Source organism: Ornithodoros turicata, chromosome 8 (assembly GCF_037126465.1).
Source record: "Ornithodoros turicata isolate Travis chromosome 8, ASM3712646v1, whole genome shotgun sequence".
Classification (NCBI taxonomy): Eukaryota; Metazoa; Arthropoda; class Arachnida; order Ixodida; family Argasidae; genus Ornithodoros; species Ornithodoros turicata.
The window spans coordinates 7,027,150-7,045,852 of NC_088208.1; the positions used below are offsets into that span (position 1 = coordinate 7,027,150).

General features: G+C 48.0%; 1 protein-coding gene across 1 annotated transcript in view; it reads left to right on the top strand.

Moving 5' to 3' along the window:
* LOC135366431 (hemocyte protein-glutamine gamma-glutamyltransferase-like) overlaps positions 1-17,488 on the top strand; it is a 56,452-nt gene extending 38,964 nt beyond the window's left edge. Inside the window, exons 12-15 of the mRNA XM_064599131.1 lie at positions 5,309-5,557; positions 6,324-6,487; positions 8,095-8,234; positions 17,205-17,488. Of these exons, the coding sequence (XP_064455201.1) occupies positions 5,309-5,557; positions 6,324-6,487; positions 8,095-8,234; positions 17,205-17,343 (692 nt within the window). The 3' untranslated portion in view covers positions 17,344-17,488. The remainder of the gene's footprint in view (positions 1-5,308; positions 5,558-6,323; positions 6,488-8,094; positions 8,235-17,204) is intronic.
* Positions 17,489-18,703: the final 1,215 nt, after the last annotated feature.

Below are 18,703 nucleotides of genomic sequence, written 5' to 3' on the forward strand. Positions count from 1 at the left end.
TTGGTGAAAAACTTCTTCTCCCCGATGTCTGCAAACATATGGTCAGCCCTTGGGATTGGTTCCGCATCTGCTTTCAGCACCTCATTTAACCTACGGAAGTCAACACAGAGCCTATGCGTGTTATCTGGCTTCCGCACTACCAATACAGGGGAGTTGTATGGCGAACTTGACTTTTCTATGATGCCCAGGCCCAACATCTTCTGGATCTCGTCTTCCACAGTGTTTCGCACTGCGAACGGTAGCGGATACTGCCTTGTGTGTACCGGTTTCGCCGTAGACAACTCCAACCGACATGTTTCCAAATTTGTACTACCCGGCACGTCCGACATGATCGTGCTGAACTGTCGTACCAGTTGACTTGCTTCGCTGCGTTGTCGATCACTCAACCTTCCTGCCAAAACAATGTCGTTGTGGTCCTCTTTCTTCTCCAAGCTGAGCATCGGTACTGTCTCGTCCCTTTCATTTTCTTCTATCGACACGACGCTGCACACTTTTGTCTGGCCTCCCTCTGCTTCTTCTCTCTCCTCGTACCGCTTGAGGAGGTTGGCGTGGAACACCTTCGTTGTGTGACCTAGATCCACGATGTAGTCGACCTCTCCTTTCCTCCCGACGATAGGGAAAGGCCCCTTCCAATGCATCAAAAGTTTGTTGCTGTCTGTGGGGAGAAGGATTAGAGCCTTTTGTCCTACTTCGAGTCGTCTCTGGCGGGCCTTCTTATTGTATTGTTGCCGGTATCTTGCCCCCGCTCGCTCCAGCTCCTCGTGCGCTAGCTTGCACGTTTCCTCAAGTTTGTTCCGCAGTTGGAATACATGCTCGTACGTGGTCTTCACGTCACTTTCGATGTCCTCGTTGGTCCACCATTCACGCAGCACTGAGAGCGGCCCTCTCACATGGCGTCCGTAGAGGAGTTCGAATGGCGAGAAACCAAGGCTCGCTTGGGGAACCTCACGGTATGCGAATAGCAGCGGCGACAGGTACCGGTCCCAATCTCTCGGCCGCTCCTCGCACATGCGTTTCAACATGATCTTGATGGTCCCATTAAATTTTTCAACAAGTCCGTTGCCCATCGGGTGGTACGGAGAGCTGTGAAGTTGCTTCAGGGACAGCAGGCGACTCACTTCCCGCATGGCATCCGACACAAAAGCGGGTCCCCGATCGCTCAAGATTTCCCTCGGGATCCCCGTCCGGGTGAACATTTCTACAAGGCCTTCTGCTACCCTTTCCGTTGTGATGCTAGGTAGGGCCACGGCATCCGGGTAGCGTGTCGCATAATCGACCATCGTGAGGATGTATTGGTTCCCCTTCGCGGTGGCTGGCGAGATTGGTCCAACGATGTCGACGGCAACGCGCTGGAATGGCGTCTCGATCGTTGGCATCTTTCCGAGAGGTACCTTGGCCACCTTTCCTTTTGGGGTTGTCCGTTGACACTGGTCGCAGGATTTGACAAATCGCTTGACATCCGCTTGTACGCCTGGCCAGAAGAATTCCGTTAGGACCCTGTCCGTAGTCTTTTGCACACCCTGATGCCCTGACATAATGCCGTCATGTGCCAGCTTCAATACTGCTTCTCTGAACGTCTTTGGCACGATCATCTGCAGAAATTCTTTTCCAGCTCCCATTCGGTACAACCGGTACAAAATACCCTCCTTTACAACGAACTCGTAACTGTTGTTCTCATTGCGGCATTGAAGTCTCTGCCCGACTCGGTCAAAACAGCACTTCAAAGTGACATCCTCTTGCTGCTCCTTCGCAATTTCTCCGGGCTGCGCTGGCCATTCGTGTATTTCCGGTACTCGGAGTGATGCCTGTTCTCTCCTCCCTTGAGTCTTTTCCTTGGCTTGTCTCCTCGTCTCCACTGCGGCACTCAGTTCCTCTGTCTCTTCATCCTTGACGAGTTGCGTCTGCAGCCTCTCGGCATCTGTCGCTTCACATGATTCCCAATTGGGGTCTGGGTCGCTTGGTTCTCGGGCTCCGGGCACGTTTCCTAGGATCACGTCGTAGAGGGGGTTTTCCATGCACTTGGCCGTCAGGATCCCGCTGAAAAACGGCGTCTTCACAGATATCCTCGCCTCTGGAAGGTTTCTTACGGTCCCGTCCACCAAGTACACTTGACCTACTTCTCCCGTCATGTCTTCCTCCTTGACGAGCATCTTTCTGACGATAACTGTATTGCTTCCCGTGTCGCGCAGCACAGTCACGCGATGTTCTCCCAATTTTCCCGTGACCACTGGCATACCCTCGACCTGGAGCAAAGTCTTTGGCGAGACGAAGGCGTTCACCACTGGCAGCTTCACTCCATTTTTCAGTTCGATGTATCCTTCACTGATGCAGTCGTCTGCGGAGTTACGTTTCTCCGTCCTCGGGGCTACGATGCACGATGCCTGGGGCTTGGCCGGTGCTTTTTCCCAACACTGTCTTGCGGTGTGCCCTGCTTTACCACACGTGTAGCACGTTACACCCACTTGTCTTCCTTGTCGCGATCTGCATTCTGAGGCCACATGCCCTATCTTGTTACACAAATAACATCGTCTCGGGTTACGGTTTTCTTCTCTGTCCCGTACTTGCTTCACGTTTGTCGTTCGTTTTGGTTCTCCTACTACTTCCACTTCTTCGTTCTTGTTTTTCCCAAGACTGCTCTGACATTGGGCTTCCAAGTAGCGATCCGCTAGTTTAGCTAAATCGGTCAGCGATTCAGTTTTTCGTTCTCGCAGGAACACGGCAAGCTTAGGCTGGCAACCCTTAATGAACTGTTCGGTCAGGAGCAAATTTCGTAGGTTCACGTAGTCATGCTTCGTTTCGGAGAGGTCTACCCAGCGGTCGAAGAGGTTACTCAGTCGTGCTGCAAACTGCGTGCCTGTTTCTCCCTCCATAGGCTTCCCGCTTCGGAATTTCTCTCTGAACCCCTCCGCTGTGAGTCGGAACCGCTGAAGGAGCGCGAGCTTCACTTTATCATAATCGGCGGAATCTTCTGGGGTCAGCCTGGCAAACACACCTAAAGCATCTCCGCTTAGGCACACGCTGAGCGCTGTAGCCCATTGTTCTTTTGCCCACCGTTGACCCGTCGCCAGTCGTTCGAAACGCAGCAAGTAGGCATCGAGATCATCTTTCTTTTCATCAAATGGCGCAAGCCACCTATGAGGACTTATGGGCAGCGTGCTGCTTACGTCGCGCGTAGCGCTCTGCGTTGATCCAGTTGCACCCTGGTTCTGTAGCTCTTGCAGTCTAATCTTAAGTTTTACTTCTTCTGCCCTAGCTTTCGCTGCTTCAGTTTCTCGAATTTGTTCTTGCTCTCTCGCATGCAGCTGTTCCTTCAATAGTTCTCTTTCTTGCGCTCGCCTTTCTCTCTGTTCCTTCTCAACCCATTCTTTCAACGCGGCACCCTGAAGGCCTAATTCCTTCCCAATCGCTACAAGCTCGTGCAAATCCATGGCGTACACGTCTCAAACTTCGCAAAACTCGACCACAAGTTCACCGACGAAACCTTTTCTCCACCACTGTTCCTGAGTCCTGTCGCGGACGCCAGAAATATGTCACGGGGCTCAGGGATCGTGCGTGATATCCCCCAGCTCCGAGATCGATGAAGGTATTCGAACTCAGCGGGTAGGGTGGAGATTGGCCAGTCGATGAACAAGAGGACGAGGACACATTGCTTTCGTAACCAGTAACAACAATTTACTCGTTCGCAAAAGACATAACATCAATCAAAGTAGCACACGACAGGAACAGCTCAAGTATCAATCCCGACACATAAATGATACATATACTGCACCCCACTGATGCTATGCGGCCTAACGCGAAATACGCACCGATTGCCCAACTACTGTCTAAAATAGTTCCGCAAAGTTCGTACAATGAAAAGCAAAGTTCAAACACAACTTATCTCTGAGGCGGACGATACTTGGAGGCGGTCGGCTTCGTTGCAGTCGATACTGTCGGGCGGTCCTCTGGATCACGTCGGATGCTTTCCTTCTTCCTGGTCACGCTCACACACAACTAATTCTCACAAAATGTCGCAGCTTCCTGCAATGTCTTCAAAACCCCGGGTTGCACCACTTCTGTCGCAGCTCCCTGCGATGTCTTCAAAATTCTGGGTTGCACCACTTCTGTCGCAGCTCCCTGCGATGTCTTCAAAACTGTGCCGTCACTCAGATCTTCGCCGATCCGCTCCTTCCGCACCTCCAATTATCTCCGGCGGCAAAACCGCCGCTATCTCGTTACGACTTTCACTATCCGCTGACCATGGGACGACCACCTACTTTCGGCCGGTCGCTCCTTTTTAATCCCTCGGCAGACGGGGCACCCTCAGGCGCTTCCACGAAACGAACCCATTCTTCCCTACGAAAAAGGGTCACCACGCGTGCCACATTCTCGGAATCTATGCCGAAGTCCCTTTTGGTTACGTGAGAACCACGACGTTCTCACGGCTGTACTGCTATTCTGGTCCTCGTGATGGACACGTGCTCTCTTTATGGCTGACCACGAGTCTTGCATGTGGTGGTCATGGAAAATTACTTGGGCGCATCTGCCTGTGCGTAATGACTGAAAATTTGTCGCCCTGTGACAATGGTCATACCAGACATTTGCATACCAGACAGCAGAAATACGAAAGCATGGCCTACCTATATCACCTACATATCTGATTGTCTCATGTACACTGTCGACCCGCGCTTCCATCAAATAAGCCCTATGCTAAATGTACACCAAAGAACAGGGTTGAAGGCGGTGATGCATAAGAGGGATTTTCAGGAAAGAAACGGCGTTCATTAACAAGGAGGCCCTCCCATGATCATTGACATGAGTTCCCGAGTAGGGGACAGAGAGACAAAGCACTAAACGTCCTGAGCGCAGTGAATACTTGAAAGAAGGAACACATTGAGTGTGCTGAAACACTATGGACACTAGAGCAATGAGAAAGGCGTTGCTCTCTGGTATCCTTTTCTCTTCGCTGGGGATTTTTCCGCGTGCTTCAGCCTCCTGGAATATCGCCATGTGCGCGGCGAAAACCACAACTGGCGGTCGTGGTTGGTGACAGCGAGCGAAAAAAAAGGGAACTTGCACTAACGCGTTACCAATTTTTGTAACTAAGTACGTTATTAGTTATTTTTTAGAACGTAACTAAGTCTTACTCTGCTATACTAGGCTACTACTAGGCTAGGTACTAAGGCTTTACGACCATACTCTTGGGGAACAATCCTCTGAAACCTCTGCAAATCCCCCCGTTAATGTGATAATTCCGCATTATGACTGAAATTTCCGGGGACGACCATGGTCATAATAACGAGGGTTCACTGTATCTACCATTTTCCAGTGATCCTTCCAAAGAAACTAGAGGGCATGTCGGGTGCGGCAAAGCTCTCCGACGTCGACATGGCGATGGAGAACGTCTCATCGGTTCAGCTGGGGCAGCCAATCAACATACGCCTCACTCTTACCAACAAAAGCAAAGAGAAGCGTCACGTGACGGCCACCTTGGCTGCTGCATCCATGTACTACAGCGGCGGAACTTACAAAGGAATTAAGAGACAGGTCTTCCAGGTGGATCTAGAAGCCGGAGCTGGTAACGTACCGTCTGTTTACTCTTGATGAATTCAGGAGTTTCGGTTTTGTTTTGAGCTTCCCAGCTCTTTTTGCAACTACCGAGTCTGCCAAACCAACGTTGTTTATCACTCCAGAAGAATGTATTGAGCTTGTTTACACAGTCATTATAGTAGTTTCGGATTGCCCCGGAGTCTCCCTTTAAGAGTGTATCGTGACCGATTGTGCAAATTGCTTTCACAAGGGATCAGTCAAGCTGGAGTCACTAAATAGGAAGCAGAGTAGCGACATTTAGCCATGCCGGTGAGCGCATTCGCCATTTTGGGTCCAGCGCGGCTGCGCCGCATAGCGATGGAACGCCGATCTCCCCCTTCTCCGCAGAAGAACAGCGAGCAGACGAGTCAGTGTAGCTCCGTTACCCTGCAGTATGCCTCCGCGAAACCGGTTTTGGATGGAAGGAACTCAACATGGACGGCGCGTTCCGGGAGTTCATGGAAGGAGAAGTCACGTGACACGATCAGCCCAATCGCGGACACCGCGGCTTCGTCTCGGAAAAGGAATGCGATACCCTGTACTCCTATCTAGTGACTCTGAGTCAAGACTGCCCTTAGTTGTTTGGCTCTCCCTGTAAAACATATAGCAAGTAGAAGAAGTATTGTGACACGTCTGTATCGGGGAGATGCAGTGACCCCTAACGACATCCGCTTGAAACTTTCAAATACATCGATCTTTTCTTAATTTGACTCGTAATCTGCAGCGTCCTAGTATGTGCTTTCGGAACATTTCAGCGGCATCGCGTTCGTTGACCATCAACCCGAAAGAGTACCAGAACAAGCTCGCGCCGTACAACATCGTCAAACTGCTTGGCTCAGGCTACGTCGAAGGATCTTCCGCCGATGGCTGGACCAAGCAGCAGAGAATCACCGTTGGAAACCCCGGCATGACAATTGATGTGAGATACCAGTGACACTCTAAACACGGCCTTTCGCTACATAACAGGCTCTATGCCAACCATGGGTGTAGTCAGGGCGGTTTTGGGGGTTCAAACCCCTTAAATCATCTTTGGTAGAGCACCTGGGAGAGGGAAACATCTCTTCCCCCATGCAGAGTCACCATAGAATCTCCCAAACGCAGACACACCGACGTATTTTTCTGTCCATCATGCCGACGCCAACTATACACCGAATGATACGTTCTCGCTTCTTATACGAGGAGATAGCCTGACGTACGCCTTTTACTGGCAGTTAACGTGTATACCAATTGCCACATATAGGCGTACATCTCCCATTTTCGACAAATCAGGAGAGAGAGCGTTATCATACTGACCGACGGTTGGCTCAGACCGTGGTACGCGGAACTTTATGTTCTTCAAAAGTGCGCGCATTCACATGTACATCTTGCGAATGAAAACATTTAATGTCCCTCCTTCATACCACACGGTACATCGCACACCGCAAACAAAACAAAAAAAAAAAAACGAAAAAGAAAAACGAGAAGTGAAACAAAACGTAGCTAGTCCCTCGGAACTCATAAAGAAATACTCTCCTGGGGGTCAGTTTCGCAAAATACACGTCTTCCTGAGTCTATAATCTGTTACCACTTGCTAGACGTCTTTACTTTATTCATTCAGCGTTTACTTGCATTGCTTACGAAGAATGATTAACAGCGCGACCTGGCCGTACCGCTCCTGCTGAAATGTGCTCAAAACCGCGCACTTATCTACCACTGGGTGGCAAAGCAGAAGTACGGATTATAGAGCCTACGCTGCATGGACCAGCAACTCAGGTTGGCCGTTCAGTAGCGGTGAAACGGCCCATGGCCCAGCAATCGTCTGCACTGCGCTTCCTTTCGTGTGTCCGGCTTACGTCATCATGATATTACTGTCGCTGGGGCTTCCTTCGCTGCAGAGGGAGTGCGAATCTTCAAAATTCGTTCATTTAATGTGTAAGATGTTCCGGAAGAGAAACTTGGTCAAGTTGACTGCGCAACGTTGCGGAACATAAATAATAAATAAATATAAACATTATAAAATAACAAACAAATAAACGAAAAAACATTACCGGTCTCATGCACGCGTTGCCGGATGCGATAGCCCCTTTAAGGTAATCAAGGTATTTTAAAAACAGGCGTTTAATGTAATACGAGCCCCCATTCTACTGTACATGGGGCATATCAGCCTATATATTTTTATTAAATCAAGCACAAGGCTCTTCAAGCGCGAAACCCAAACCTAAAACGAACAACGGAGTGAAATGTTTCAAGGCATCACCAGGCGAAACATTCACGTAACTAGTATATTTTCATAATTCGAAATACATGGAGATGCACGAAATGCTCCACCAGAAACACGAAACATTCAGGTTCCGATTGTAGGGGATGCTCTCATTCCACACACGGTTGGCACCATATCAACCGCATTCGCCTATAGTTACAGTTGGCTGTGGATTTCTGGTAATGACAGCGGGATTAATAATCACACTAACAATATCGTTTGGGCCTAGGGTGAGAGATTGAGTTAAATAATTTTCGACTGTTTTTAATTTCTTTGTTTTTTTTTAGGTTTCTGGACCATTGACTGTGGCGAAGAACTTGGAGTACACTTTAAGATTTACGAATCCCCTGAATACGCCACTGACTGACTGTAGCCTGACCGTCGACATTCCTGGTGTGACTCAGACATCTTCTACACAACGCGTTGCGTAAGTTATCTGTATCCACATCCTGCCTAAGTGAGACTCGGACGTATATTCTCAGAATCACAGTTCATAGTGCGTTTCGTAGAGTCGTTGACGTCTGTGTTCGCCGGTTTAGGCATGGGACCGGAGTTGCTTATTTTCTTTTTAACGAGAATTTCGTTGCCGAATAGAGGAAGGGTCCAGGAAAGACTTAACTGCATAGTCTGGTGTTGTGATTAGATTCTCATTTTGGTGTGTTTTACGTGTAGAAGCCGTCTGTAAAGCTTCGTTCAACAGAGCCTCGTAGTTTTTTAGACAAGCATGAAATGTGAACGGCATATTCACGTTAGCTTTCAGTTCCACGGTGACGTATGCATGTGGCGACCTTACCGCGCTTTGGTTTAACTCGCATGGGTGTGCAATCGCGCTAAGGGTGATTAAGGACTGTTGCGAGATATGACACAAGAAAATCAGTAAGTTCTGCTTCCATATTCATTGGCTTGATGTGTTGGTAGAGGAGAGAGAAGTTATTAGCTGTCACGACAAAAGCGCTGGACATAAAACCTTCGACTACAAATTATTGGAAGCGAATCTAATTGAGATGCATAATGTAAAACCCTGAGACAAGGGGACACGAAAGGATAGACACAACACGAAGTCTCAAACACAGCTGTTTTTAATTTTTGAATTTTTTTAAATTTTACTTCACATATACACAAACGGAGGGAAGAGAAACAACCAGTTGAGGACAAAATAGGATGTCAGTTCGAGGGAACGAGAAATCTGCTCAAGACCGGACGGAGGATTATACGGATGGGTTGCTGACACATTTTCCACAAGAGGTTATGCCTAGGGTTTCTCTCAAAAGCCTTCTGTGAGGGTATACCTCAGAAGCCTTTACAGTTGTTTCATCCCATAAAAGTATTCCATAGAGGGTACAATTGTTTCGTCCCCTACTTTTTTCATTGTTAATTAGGATATTTTCACGGTATCTCTGAGCATCACAAGCGAGTATGCAACAGCTAGGCAAACGACTGGCATTTCGTGAATTACTTGATACAACGGCATTTTCTTCGACCTGGTTTCCATCCGTTGTGCCGCTTTAAACGCCAAAACGAAAATCTCCTATGCTCCAAAAAACAGAGCAGAACACGGGAAAACACGATCGGAACAAGTCAGCTCGGAATCACGTTGTTATATTTCCTGACATTCTGAAGGAGAAAGCCGTACGCCTTTTGGCAGCAGTTTGGCTTATATTGGTTGTTATTAATGGCGCATCAGGGCGTACGCCCCGCGCTATTCTCAAGTCCTCCCCCGCCCCGCCCCCTGTCTTTCACGTGTTTCCTAGCTAGTTGGAAAACAGACGCGAGGAAATAGGTGGATTCCACTTATTCTCCTTAGCCAGAGCGCATGCGCGTGCTCTTATCCTCCTCTCCCGCCTCCCACGTGCTTCCTAGCTGGTCGGATAACAGAAGGAGATTCATTGCGTCATCAACAAGCGTTTGTGCCACCGTCCTCTCCTTCTCTGCGATGTTTACCAGGGTGCGGTGTGATTACGGTCAATTTCATTTTACCCACTGGAACATTTATAACATTGACCGCAAGATGTGTTTTCATTTGGCAATGCGAGAAATACCAATATTGGGTTACCGACAGTGGCGTAGCCAGCCCTCCAAGGCAGGGGGGGCTTCATATGAAAACTCGCCCCACTCCCCACCGGCGTGGGGGGGCACATATACTTGTGCACACTGCGAAGTGCGGATGCAAAAAAAAAAAAGAGGAAAAGGAACCAAAATAGTTTATTTGGACGTTCCCAATACGATTACGTGTATAGGCTGTCCTGACCATTCAGGTAGTGTCACGAGATTTGAAAACCATTCAAGAGTGCTGCTTAGATAGACGCCATGAACTGCAAGAACTTTCGCGATCGTCACCCTGGTCCCCCCTCCCACCCCCATATGTTATGTTCTCCTCGGATTTGCACGATTTGCGTGGGTCGGTCCGTGGCAGGTAGGGGGGCTCAAGCCCCCCCTAGCCCCCCCCCCCCCCCCCCCGTGGCTATGCCACTGGTTACCGATAAATACTGCTATTGGGTGTACGCTGCTACATTGCAGACTCGACAACACAACTAGTCCTCACTGTATTTAGTCGAATGTACACTCTTAAAAATGAGTTTCACCACATAGCACGCTCCTAGCCAACCACCATTCCGAATGACAACGTTCTCGTCCCTGATTTGCTGAAAACGTGGGGCGGAGCCTATTTTGTGACACTTATGCTGTTCATAATTGTCACAAAAAAGGCGTACGCCTCCCGTTTTCAGCAAATCATGGAAGATAACGCTATCATTCGAGATGATTGTTGGCGCGTGCTATGAGGTGAAGTTCATTTTTAAGAGTGTATACAAGTGATAGAAAGCATTGTCGGCGACACTGCACAACTGCAACGAATAACTCGACAAGAAACACACTTGACGAATAACACGCTGAAAGAAGACTGAAAGGAATATCACTCAGTGCTGGGTATCGCGGAAAATATGCAAATGTTGGAAGAGCTAGTAAATTTGCCAAGTAAATGTCGCTTTTTACAGCGCTAGCTATATGTGGAAACTCTTTGTCAAGGTCGACGTGGTTCTTGACGCCTCGTTCGGCGCGCCATTGGTTGGCGCAGCAGCAAATCGGAGATCAGATAAAAAAATCACCAACAGCGATAGCTGTTGGGTTCACTACAGACATTCCAACATGAGACTGTGGCGCCCTCTCTGAGGCGCGGGTGGAAGCACTTTAGCGCAGGCTTATCTCAATGTCAGTGCCGTGTATTAAAAGAGAGTCTGACCATTAGGAGGAGCCTAAAAAAGAGGCTCGACCTGTCAGTCAAACTTGGGCGCATTTCATTGGTTGCCGTTTTCCATGGGAACTGCCATGACACCAAAATTTCTCCAAAATGGAGGATGGTGCTTTGTACACAACCTTGGAACGGCGAAGCGGAGATTTAGTGACACTTTTTTTTACTCAAATTTTATTCTGTGCGTATACATCATTTTGTAGCAAGCTGTAAAATCGGCTTCAACTTTCATTCCGCCATCATTAACTCGAAAAAATGACATGTTTCGTGGCTTCCGTAAAACCTAGTGAAGGCCGCAATATCAAGAAAATAGCACGAAAGATGCCACGGATACATAAGATTTTACATTATATCATAGAATTTTATTTATACATACATCTTCGCGCATTTTTGATTCCATCTACATGCGTTACGTGATTTGTGATTAAAAGTTCATACCGCCAGCCGTCTGTTACGAAGAAGCGGTTCTACCGCTCTCCTGTCCAATCACTTCTGCCAGCAGGTCCCCCAAGGTCGCCATTTTTCCATGTATTTGTTCCTATCCCGATGCGTGCAATGCCGGAGGCCGCCCTTAGATACCCCATTGTTACCAGACGTTGGCTTGCGTTTGATTGTAGCGCGCTAAAGATCCAGTTGAAGCACAATCCAAGCCAGGCCAAGTCACCGAAGGAGAAATGGACGACTGCGCCTGCGGCGCCTGGTACGACAGGTACGCTATGTGATGCACGCAGCATGCACTAGATCCTTCCGATCGCTCAACACGTTTAAAAACGGGACCAAAAAGTGAAACACGACACAGAAAGTTGTTATACGCGTTTTATTTGGACATATAAAGACTAGGTTCATTCGCAGAAACAACAAAAACATTTCGCCGCTAAACTTAGCGCGTTGAAGTGATCCGGAACGGCAACAGTGGGGTATCTAGTGGCGGCCTTCTTCGTTGCACGCTTTTCCGAGGTGAGTTTGGGGGACCTGTCAGCCAGCAACCATTTCCGCAGTTCTGAGTCTTCCCGTGTATTCACACGAGCGTGTTTTCTGACGGCGCAGCGACTGAAGGAGCGAGAGGGGTAAATGATAAGGCGCTGAGGCTACGCCCTTTTGGAACGCCTACACAGATAGTGTTCCAATGTGCTGTCGGCTCAGATGCTGGGGAAGTCGGGGATAACGTTCGCGCTGCGGTTGAACATTGCAGCATTAATTTTATGTGCACGGCGCTTGGTACACAATGGACGAAAGAAAGCGAAAATTTGTGGCTCTTGCTTTTCTCATTGACGATAGTGAATGCTGCCACGAAAAGAAGCGGTTAAAGAAGCTATGGACGAATGAATGGTTGCTGAGGAAAGAGTACGGTCTGAAAAATACCCTTCTACGGGAGCTACGACACGAGGACCCATTTGTCTACCGCAAGGTTTTGAGCATCGATGCGGCCACTTTTAAATACATTCTGCTCCGCATAGCAAAGCGCAAAAGGAGAGTATAGAGGCCAATATGCGGGACAGTATACTAGCCAGTGATCGTCTTTCCGTAACCCGTCTGCAACAGGTTCGTTCGAATTATGTGCGCTTAAACATGCCTCTAAATGCATAAATGTTCGTAAATAAGAGTGAGCGGGAAAGAGTGTAGGAGAGAGTACCGTGAAAGCTGTGCGTCGTCGTTTTCATGTCGTTGGACGTCTGGAAAACGTCGTTTTTTACCGTGACTCCGCAGCAGTCTGACGATGTTGAGTGTGGTGTAAAGCAGAGACGGCTGTGGCGTAAAGGTCGCACCTTTCGAACACAGTAAAAACAGCTTCACCGCATAGCAGGTTCTGCGCCAATCATTGCCGTGAATGATAGGGCTCTCACTTCTGATTGGAGGACAGAGTGGAGCGTACACCTTTTTGTGTCAATTGTGTGTGTGTCTCTGGTGGTCCCTCTGCTGTACGTTCCACTAAAGCAAGAAACCTTGTCCTCTTTCTGCAGAAGGGAGGTCTTGCTCAACGGCCCATCTAATACTTTGCTCTTCCCGACGAACTCATGCACCCTCAACGCATCTCCACCCTTCATCCTCTATCCTCCATCCGTCTTGCTTTTTTTTTCGGCTAGCTTTGGTATCTTCCAATCCCTGCGTTTCATTGGCCCCATTGCTTTAGACGTTGGACAGGCCATGTTTTTGTGTCTACTACTCATTCCCAGTAAAACGTTCATCGCGTATACCGGTGGCATAGCGAGGAAGAGTTCACACCCACTCAAACCACCCTTATGATCTGTTTCTTATTCTTTTTCTCTTTTTTTGGTGGGGGTACGTTACCGTCCCATACATACATATAAAATTATGGAACAAAACGAAACTCACGAATTGGCACTTTTTGCATATCGCGTTATATAGGAAGCTCCCCTAGTGACTAATTATGAAATAATGTCATGACAAAGCGAGACACCATCACGTAAGTGTTGCATCTTCAGCACAATAGCTTTGTCCAGGGGTTACTCTAAAGCGCTGTGGCAGTTCTCAAACTGTGTGGCCGCGATGAATGGGAAACACGTAAGAATAGTGAAACGGCGGAAAACTGACTCCCTTTATTACAACTGATCATTCTCGTTGGTGCTTGTCAGAACACGATGTATGCACACAGTGGCCTCCCGTGAATGCGCTGCATGACGTGATGATGACCCCGGGGTGCTGCCATGTAGGCTTGTGTAATGACAGCCCTAAAATATTATACCATTACATGGTTAATTTATGATGCCAGACAACTATGAATATGCGTGACCCCACAGTGGCCGACTTGGGGATAAAATTTTGCACCCCTTTGTCTTACCCGGCGTGCGATACTGCTCACACATTTCTCGTTTTTAAACCAAACTGCTAGCGTCCTGAGCCGATACCTTTTGGTTTGGAACGCGAATGCTGCCAACTCGTTATTATTAATTAACAGCAACTGATACAACGGCTGCGCCGTGAATATGGGGACCCAAAAAGTGTTTTGATGTACACATCTACCGTTGCTTCGACATCCGGGTGTCTCTTTTCCATTTCAAGAGCGATCTTTTCCCACATGGCATGTTTCCTCAGTACATTTCAGTTTTGCTCATCGGCAAGCTTCCAGAAGATCGGATGTTGCTCTACCTGGTGTAATAGATAAAAAATAATAGAGCTTGTAACATTGGCAACAGAGGGTGGCTTTCTTTTTCGCTCCGTCCTCCTTCTGCGCGTCAGTCGTCAGATTCTGTGCCCCGCGAACAAACTATCCGTGTGCTTCTTTCTGACGGACGGAGCTGCTGAGCGCAGTGATGTTGCACAAGGCTCTTTGATATCTCGCCAAAAATACAATAAAAACGTGCGCGCTTCATAGATTCTGCTGTGCGATAAGCTCCGCCCGCGACCGAATGGTTGGATGATTGCGTGATAATGCTGCTACCTCCTTCTCCTCCTTCAGTCGCTGCGCAGTCAGAAAAGGCGCTCGTGTGAATACACGGTTCCCAACATGCGTCTCTCCATGCAGACGACGTGGGCGCAAAATCGGTGCTTTTGGTTTGTCACCACTGATATCAGTTGCAACTAGAGGTGTGCGCTGTGGGCATTTTCTTCGGCGGCGGCGTAGAGCACGTTGAAGGCCCGGCGGCGGCGGCGTCAGCGGCGTCACGCCGATGCTGTCATATCGGCGTGCGCCCCGTGGGCTGTCAATATGTTCTCTTCTCCAACGGGGACGCACGAACACCTCAGAGCGGGGGTATTTTCTCCATCATAGTCAACGCGACGGTGGCAGTATTTACTGTACCTTGCACCAAACAAGTGCGTCAGCACTGGATAGTATTACGAAAGAAAACCGAACACACAAAGGAACATTAGGAGAAGTAAAGCACTTCAAGAAGGTCGTCGCCCAAGAACTTCGACTGGGCGCGTTAAGTGCGCGTTAAGCGCTGGAGAAAGCAACATAGCTAGATAATCAGAACGACGAGCCATCCCTTTAATGGCAACTACACGTAACCGTTATAGCGAGTGCTGATCGAATGTTCACAGGACGGCGACGCGTGAAAGCTCTGTCCACTGATCCAGTGGCTCTTTTTGGGAAACCATATAAATACGCGAACGTTAGCAAACGATATGACATAACGCGCACCCACCACGTCATTGAACAGTATTTTTGCAGAGGCTGTAGTTATCATGAATAAATACTGTAAAATCATTTAATTTCGCAGCCCTAAATTTTCGCGAATCGAGTAGGGATATATTCGCAACAACTACATTTCGCGCACTCCACGAGTTCCTCGAATTTTCTCGATTCGCAAAATTCGCGAAAATTAAGGTCTCGCGAAATTAAAGGGTTTTACAGTATAAACTTGTCCAGAACGAGTGGGTTGAGTCTGCCATGCTCCGCGCGCATTATAAGCCCCGCAATTCCGCGATTGAAAACACCCTCTCTGTCTGTGTGCTTTTCGCCGGCACACACAAAATGCACTATTTGCTAGGCACTTTTCGAGCGCAGAAAGAACGACGGGCAATCCACGTGAGAGGACCAAGTGCTTTGGAGCGATCGAGCTGATTGGTGTAGGCGCTAACCTCTTGGTCTGATAGACCGCTTTCCAACCCAGATAAGGCGAAAGTCGCGTCATTTCTGCGCTCGGAATTAGCATACTTCTTGTTTGGGCTCATTTGCATAGCGACATTCGGCGTCGGATATTTCAACACACGTGCGCGTTTAAGAATTTCTTAAACATGGAATGGCTTTCAACGATGAGTATCTTCCGTTCTGCTATCCCGTTTTTACGCGAAATTCGTTAATTAAAGAATTAATGAATTTTTAGTAATTAATGGTCTTATAGTTACATACTTTCTTCGAGATAATATTCGCATGACCAACTCAACAGCGGCATGTATTTAGTCCCGCTATTTGTTAAACAAAAATTCGGTGACGAATAAAAAACAAAACACCCTGTATATGGATAATGACCAGTGCTATGGTGTTGGTGGATGACCGGCAAACAACCTGCAAGAATTGAATGACAAGTTTTCCTGGAGTTGTGTGCCTCCAGGTTCGACTATGAAACGAAACTCTAAAGCATAAACAGCATATCAGGAGATGAAATTGTCACTGCTAAAAACACCACAAATGAAGCCTGGAACCTAAGATGAAAGAAAAAAACAAACAAAATATTAGGTATGGGAGATATTCGTTTATAGAAAGTGGATCAAAATGGGCACATTACACAGCCGCGCCGATTTTTCAACATCGGCGGCGGCGGCGCGCCGACAGTTTTGGTACGGCGGCGACGGCGAGGCCCCAACCTCCGGTGGCGGCGCTTCGGCGCGGCGGCGCGCACCTCTAGTTGCAACCCAAATCAGTCATGTTTCTCGAAAGTGGTGGCATCCAGTAAATAAGGGCGAGGTATACGTTGGTTTCGGCGCAATATCATCGGGCGTGGCCATGACGCACCCGCAGGGCTGTAATGGCGACCGGGTGACGTCAGGCAAAATAGCTTCTCTCGAGTGAACTGCGGTATTGGTTGCGGCGCATATCAGTGAGCGCGGCTATGACGCCACCACACTGCCGTAATGGTTGCAGCGCATATCAGTGGGCGCGGTCATGACGCCCCCACAGTGCCGTAATGGCAACCAGGTGACGTCAAGCAAGATGGCCGCTCTCCAGAAAACTGCCGTATAAGTACTGAATGGCCTGTAATAACAGGACACCCTATGTCAACATGTGGTTGGTTGGCTAGATACCTCAAGAAGTGGGTGGAGCCGCACTGTATATGCAGGTCCCATTAATGGCCATTTTTATTATAATTCAATGCCACGTTTTCTAGGACACCTTGTATGACACTGTGTGGTAATCTTGTGGCACTTTCCTGCTGAATTCGCCATATTTTGTTACCGTAGACACTGTTAAAACAGAACTTCACCACGTAGCACGCTCTAACCAACCATCATATACCGAATGATATCATTTTGTGTCATGATTTGTTCAAAATAGGAGAGAGGCGCCTACCTGGGACAAGATAATCTGTCCCAGGTAGGCGCCTGCTCTCGTTTTCAACAAATCGATGCACATCATGCCGAATGATGGTTGGCTGGGAGCGTGCTATGTGGCGAAGTTCTGTTTTAACAGTGGACTTCTTGCGGATTCCTTGTCTTAAACTATCTTCTACATGTTTTCCAATTCTGCAGAGACATTCCAGCCCTTGGAAAATTCGAGTACACAGGCCACGTGATCCCAAGGCGACCTGGAAACAAGTCAATCTTGGCTGTGTTTAACAGTCGTCAAGTAAAGGACATTCGTGGCACCAAAGATGTCCGCATCAGCTAGGTACTGCGTCAAGAGAACTCGCACACCGAACGTCCGACGAACGACCCGGCAACCGTATCACGGCTCACTGGCTCCGGCATCACCTCTCTGTATTCAGAGATATCTATATATTCTGGGGTTTTCAATAAATGGGTTACCACGCAAAGGCGACGCGTCAATGTTGGCGTAGCCAGGAGAACTCCGCCGGATTTACGTTCCGCGACCCCCGGTTCCTGTAATCCCTGTAAGCCTGTCCCTGTAAGCCCCTGTTAGGGTCCCTGTGAGCCCTGTTGGCTGCTTCGAGGTGGAATACGCTCGATTCCGTTACGAGTGAGAGCAAGGCTAGAGTGACTGTTGATAGCGTCTCCCCGTGTATTTTGATCCAAAGCTAGGGTAAATATTTCCTATATCTTGGAACGACTAAACAAAACCGCGCCTTAGTCCCAAGTCACTTTTGCTGTAGTGTCTTCCGCTGGTTGGTTTGATTGAAGGGCAGCAGGACCTACATTGCACACAATAACCTTAGGGAATAAGATGACCGCCTTCCACTACGACAGTGATTCTAAAATTGTGGGTCGATTGAGCGAGGGGTCGCGATACATCTCGAGAAGAAAAAAAAGGACTGTCCATAGCCCACACTGTTAAAACAGAACTTCACCAAAGAGCACCCTCCTAGCCAATCATCATTCCGAATTATATCATTCTGGGTCCGCATTTGTTGAATATGGGAGAAGCCGCCTATCTGGGACACGTTACGCATGTCCCGTTAGGCTCCTCCCCCAGTTTTGAACGAATCATGACAGAGAATGATATTATTCGGAATGATGATTGGCTAGGAGCGTACTAAGTGGTGAAGTTCTGTTTTAACAGTGCGTGATCTGACCTCGTGGTAGCGGACCCCGAGATGTAACAACGAAGCTCACTCTAGTAGAAAATCCATTCCTGCTGGCATGCGTTTCTTTTCTAAATACTGTCAAATTAAATTTCGGTATTAATTCCGTGTATTACTTACCACGCACACACACACACACACACACACATATATATATATATATATATATATATATATATATATATATATATATATATATATAAAATCTGTTTCCGCGTCTTTTTTTGAACTTCTATATATAGAAGTTCAAAAAAAGACGCGGAAACAGATTTTAGGGAAGTTAAAAACACTAGTTTATTACATGGGGAGACGTTAAAAAGTAAAATGGGCAAGGGGTCGACGTTTCGACAGTGGCACTGTCTTCGTCAGGACAAAAGATGCGTAGCTGATTACACATTTCTTAAATAGGTTTGCTACATGACGTCATAATGGGCCTGTGGCGTGCCCGTACCGATTATGACGTCATGTAGCAAACCTATTTAAGAAATG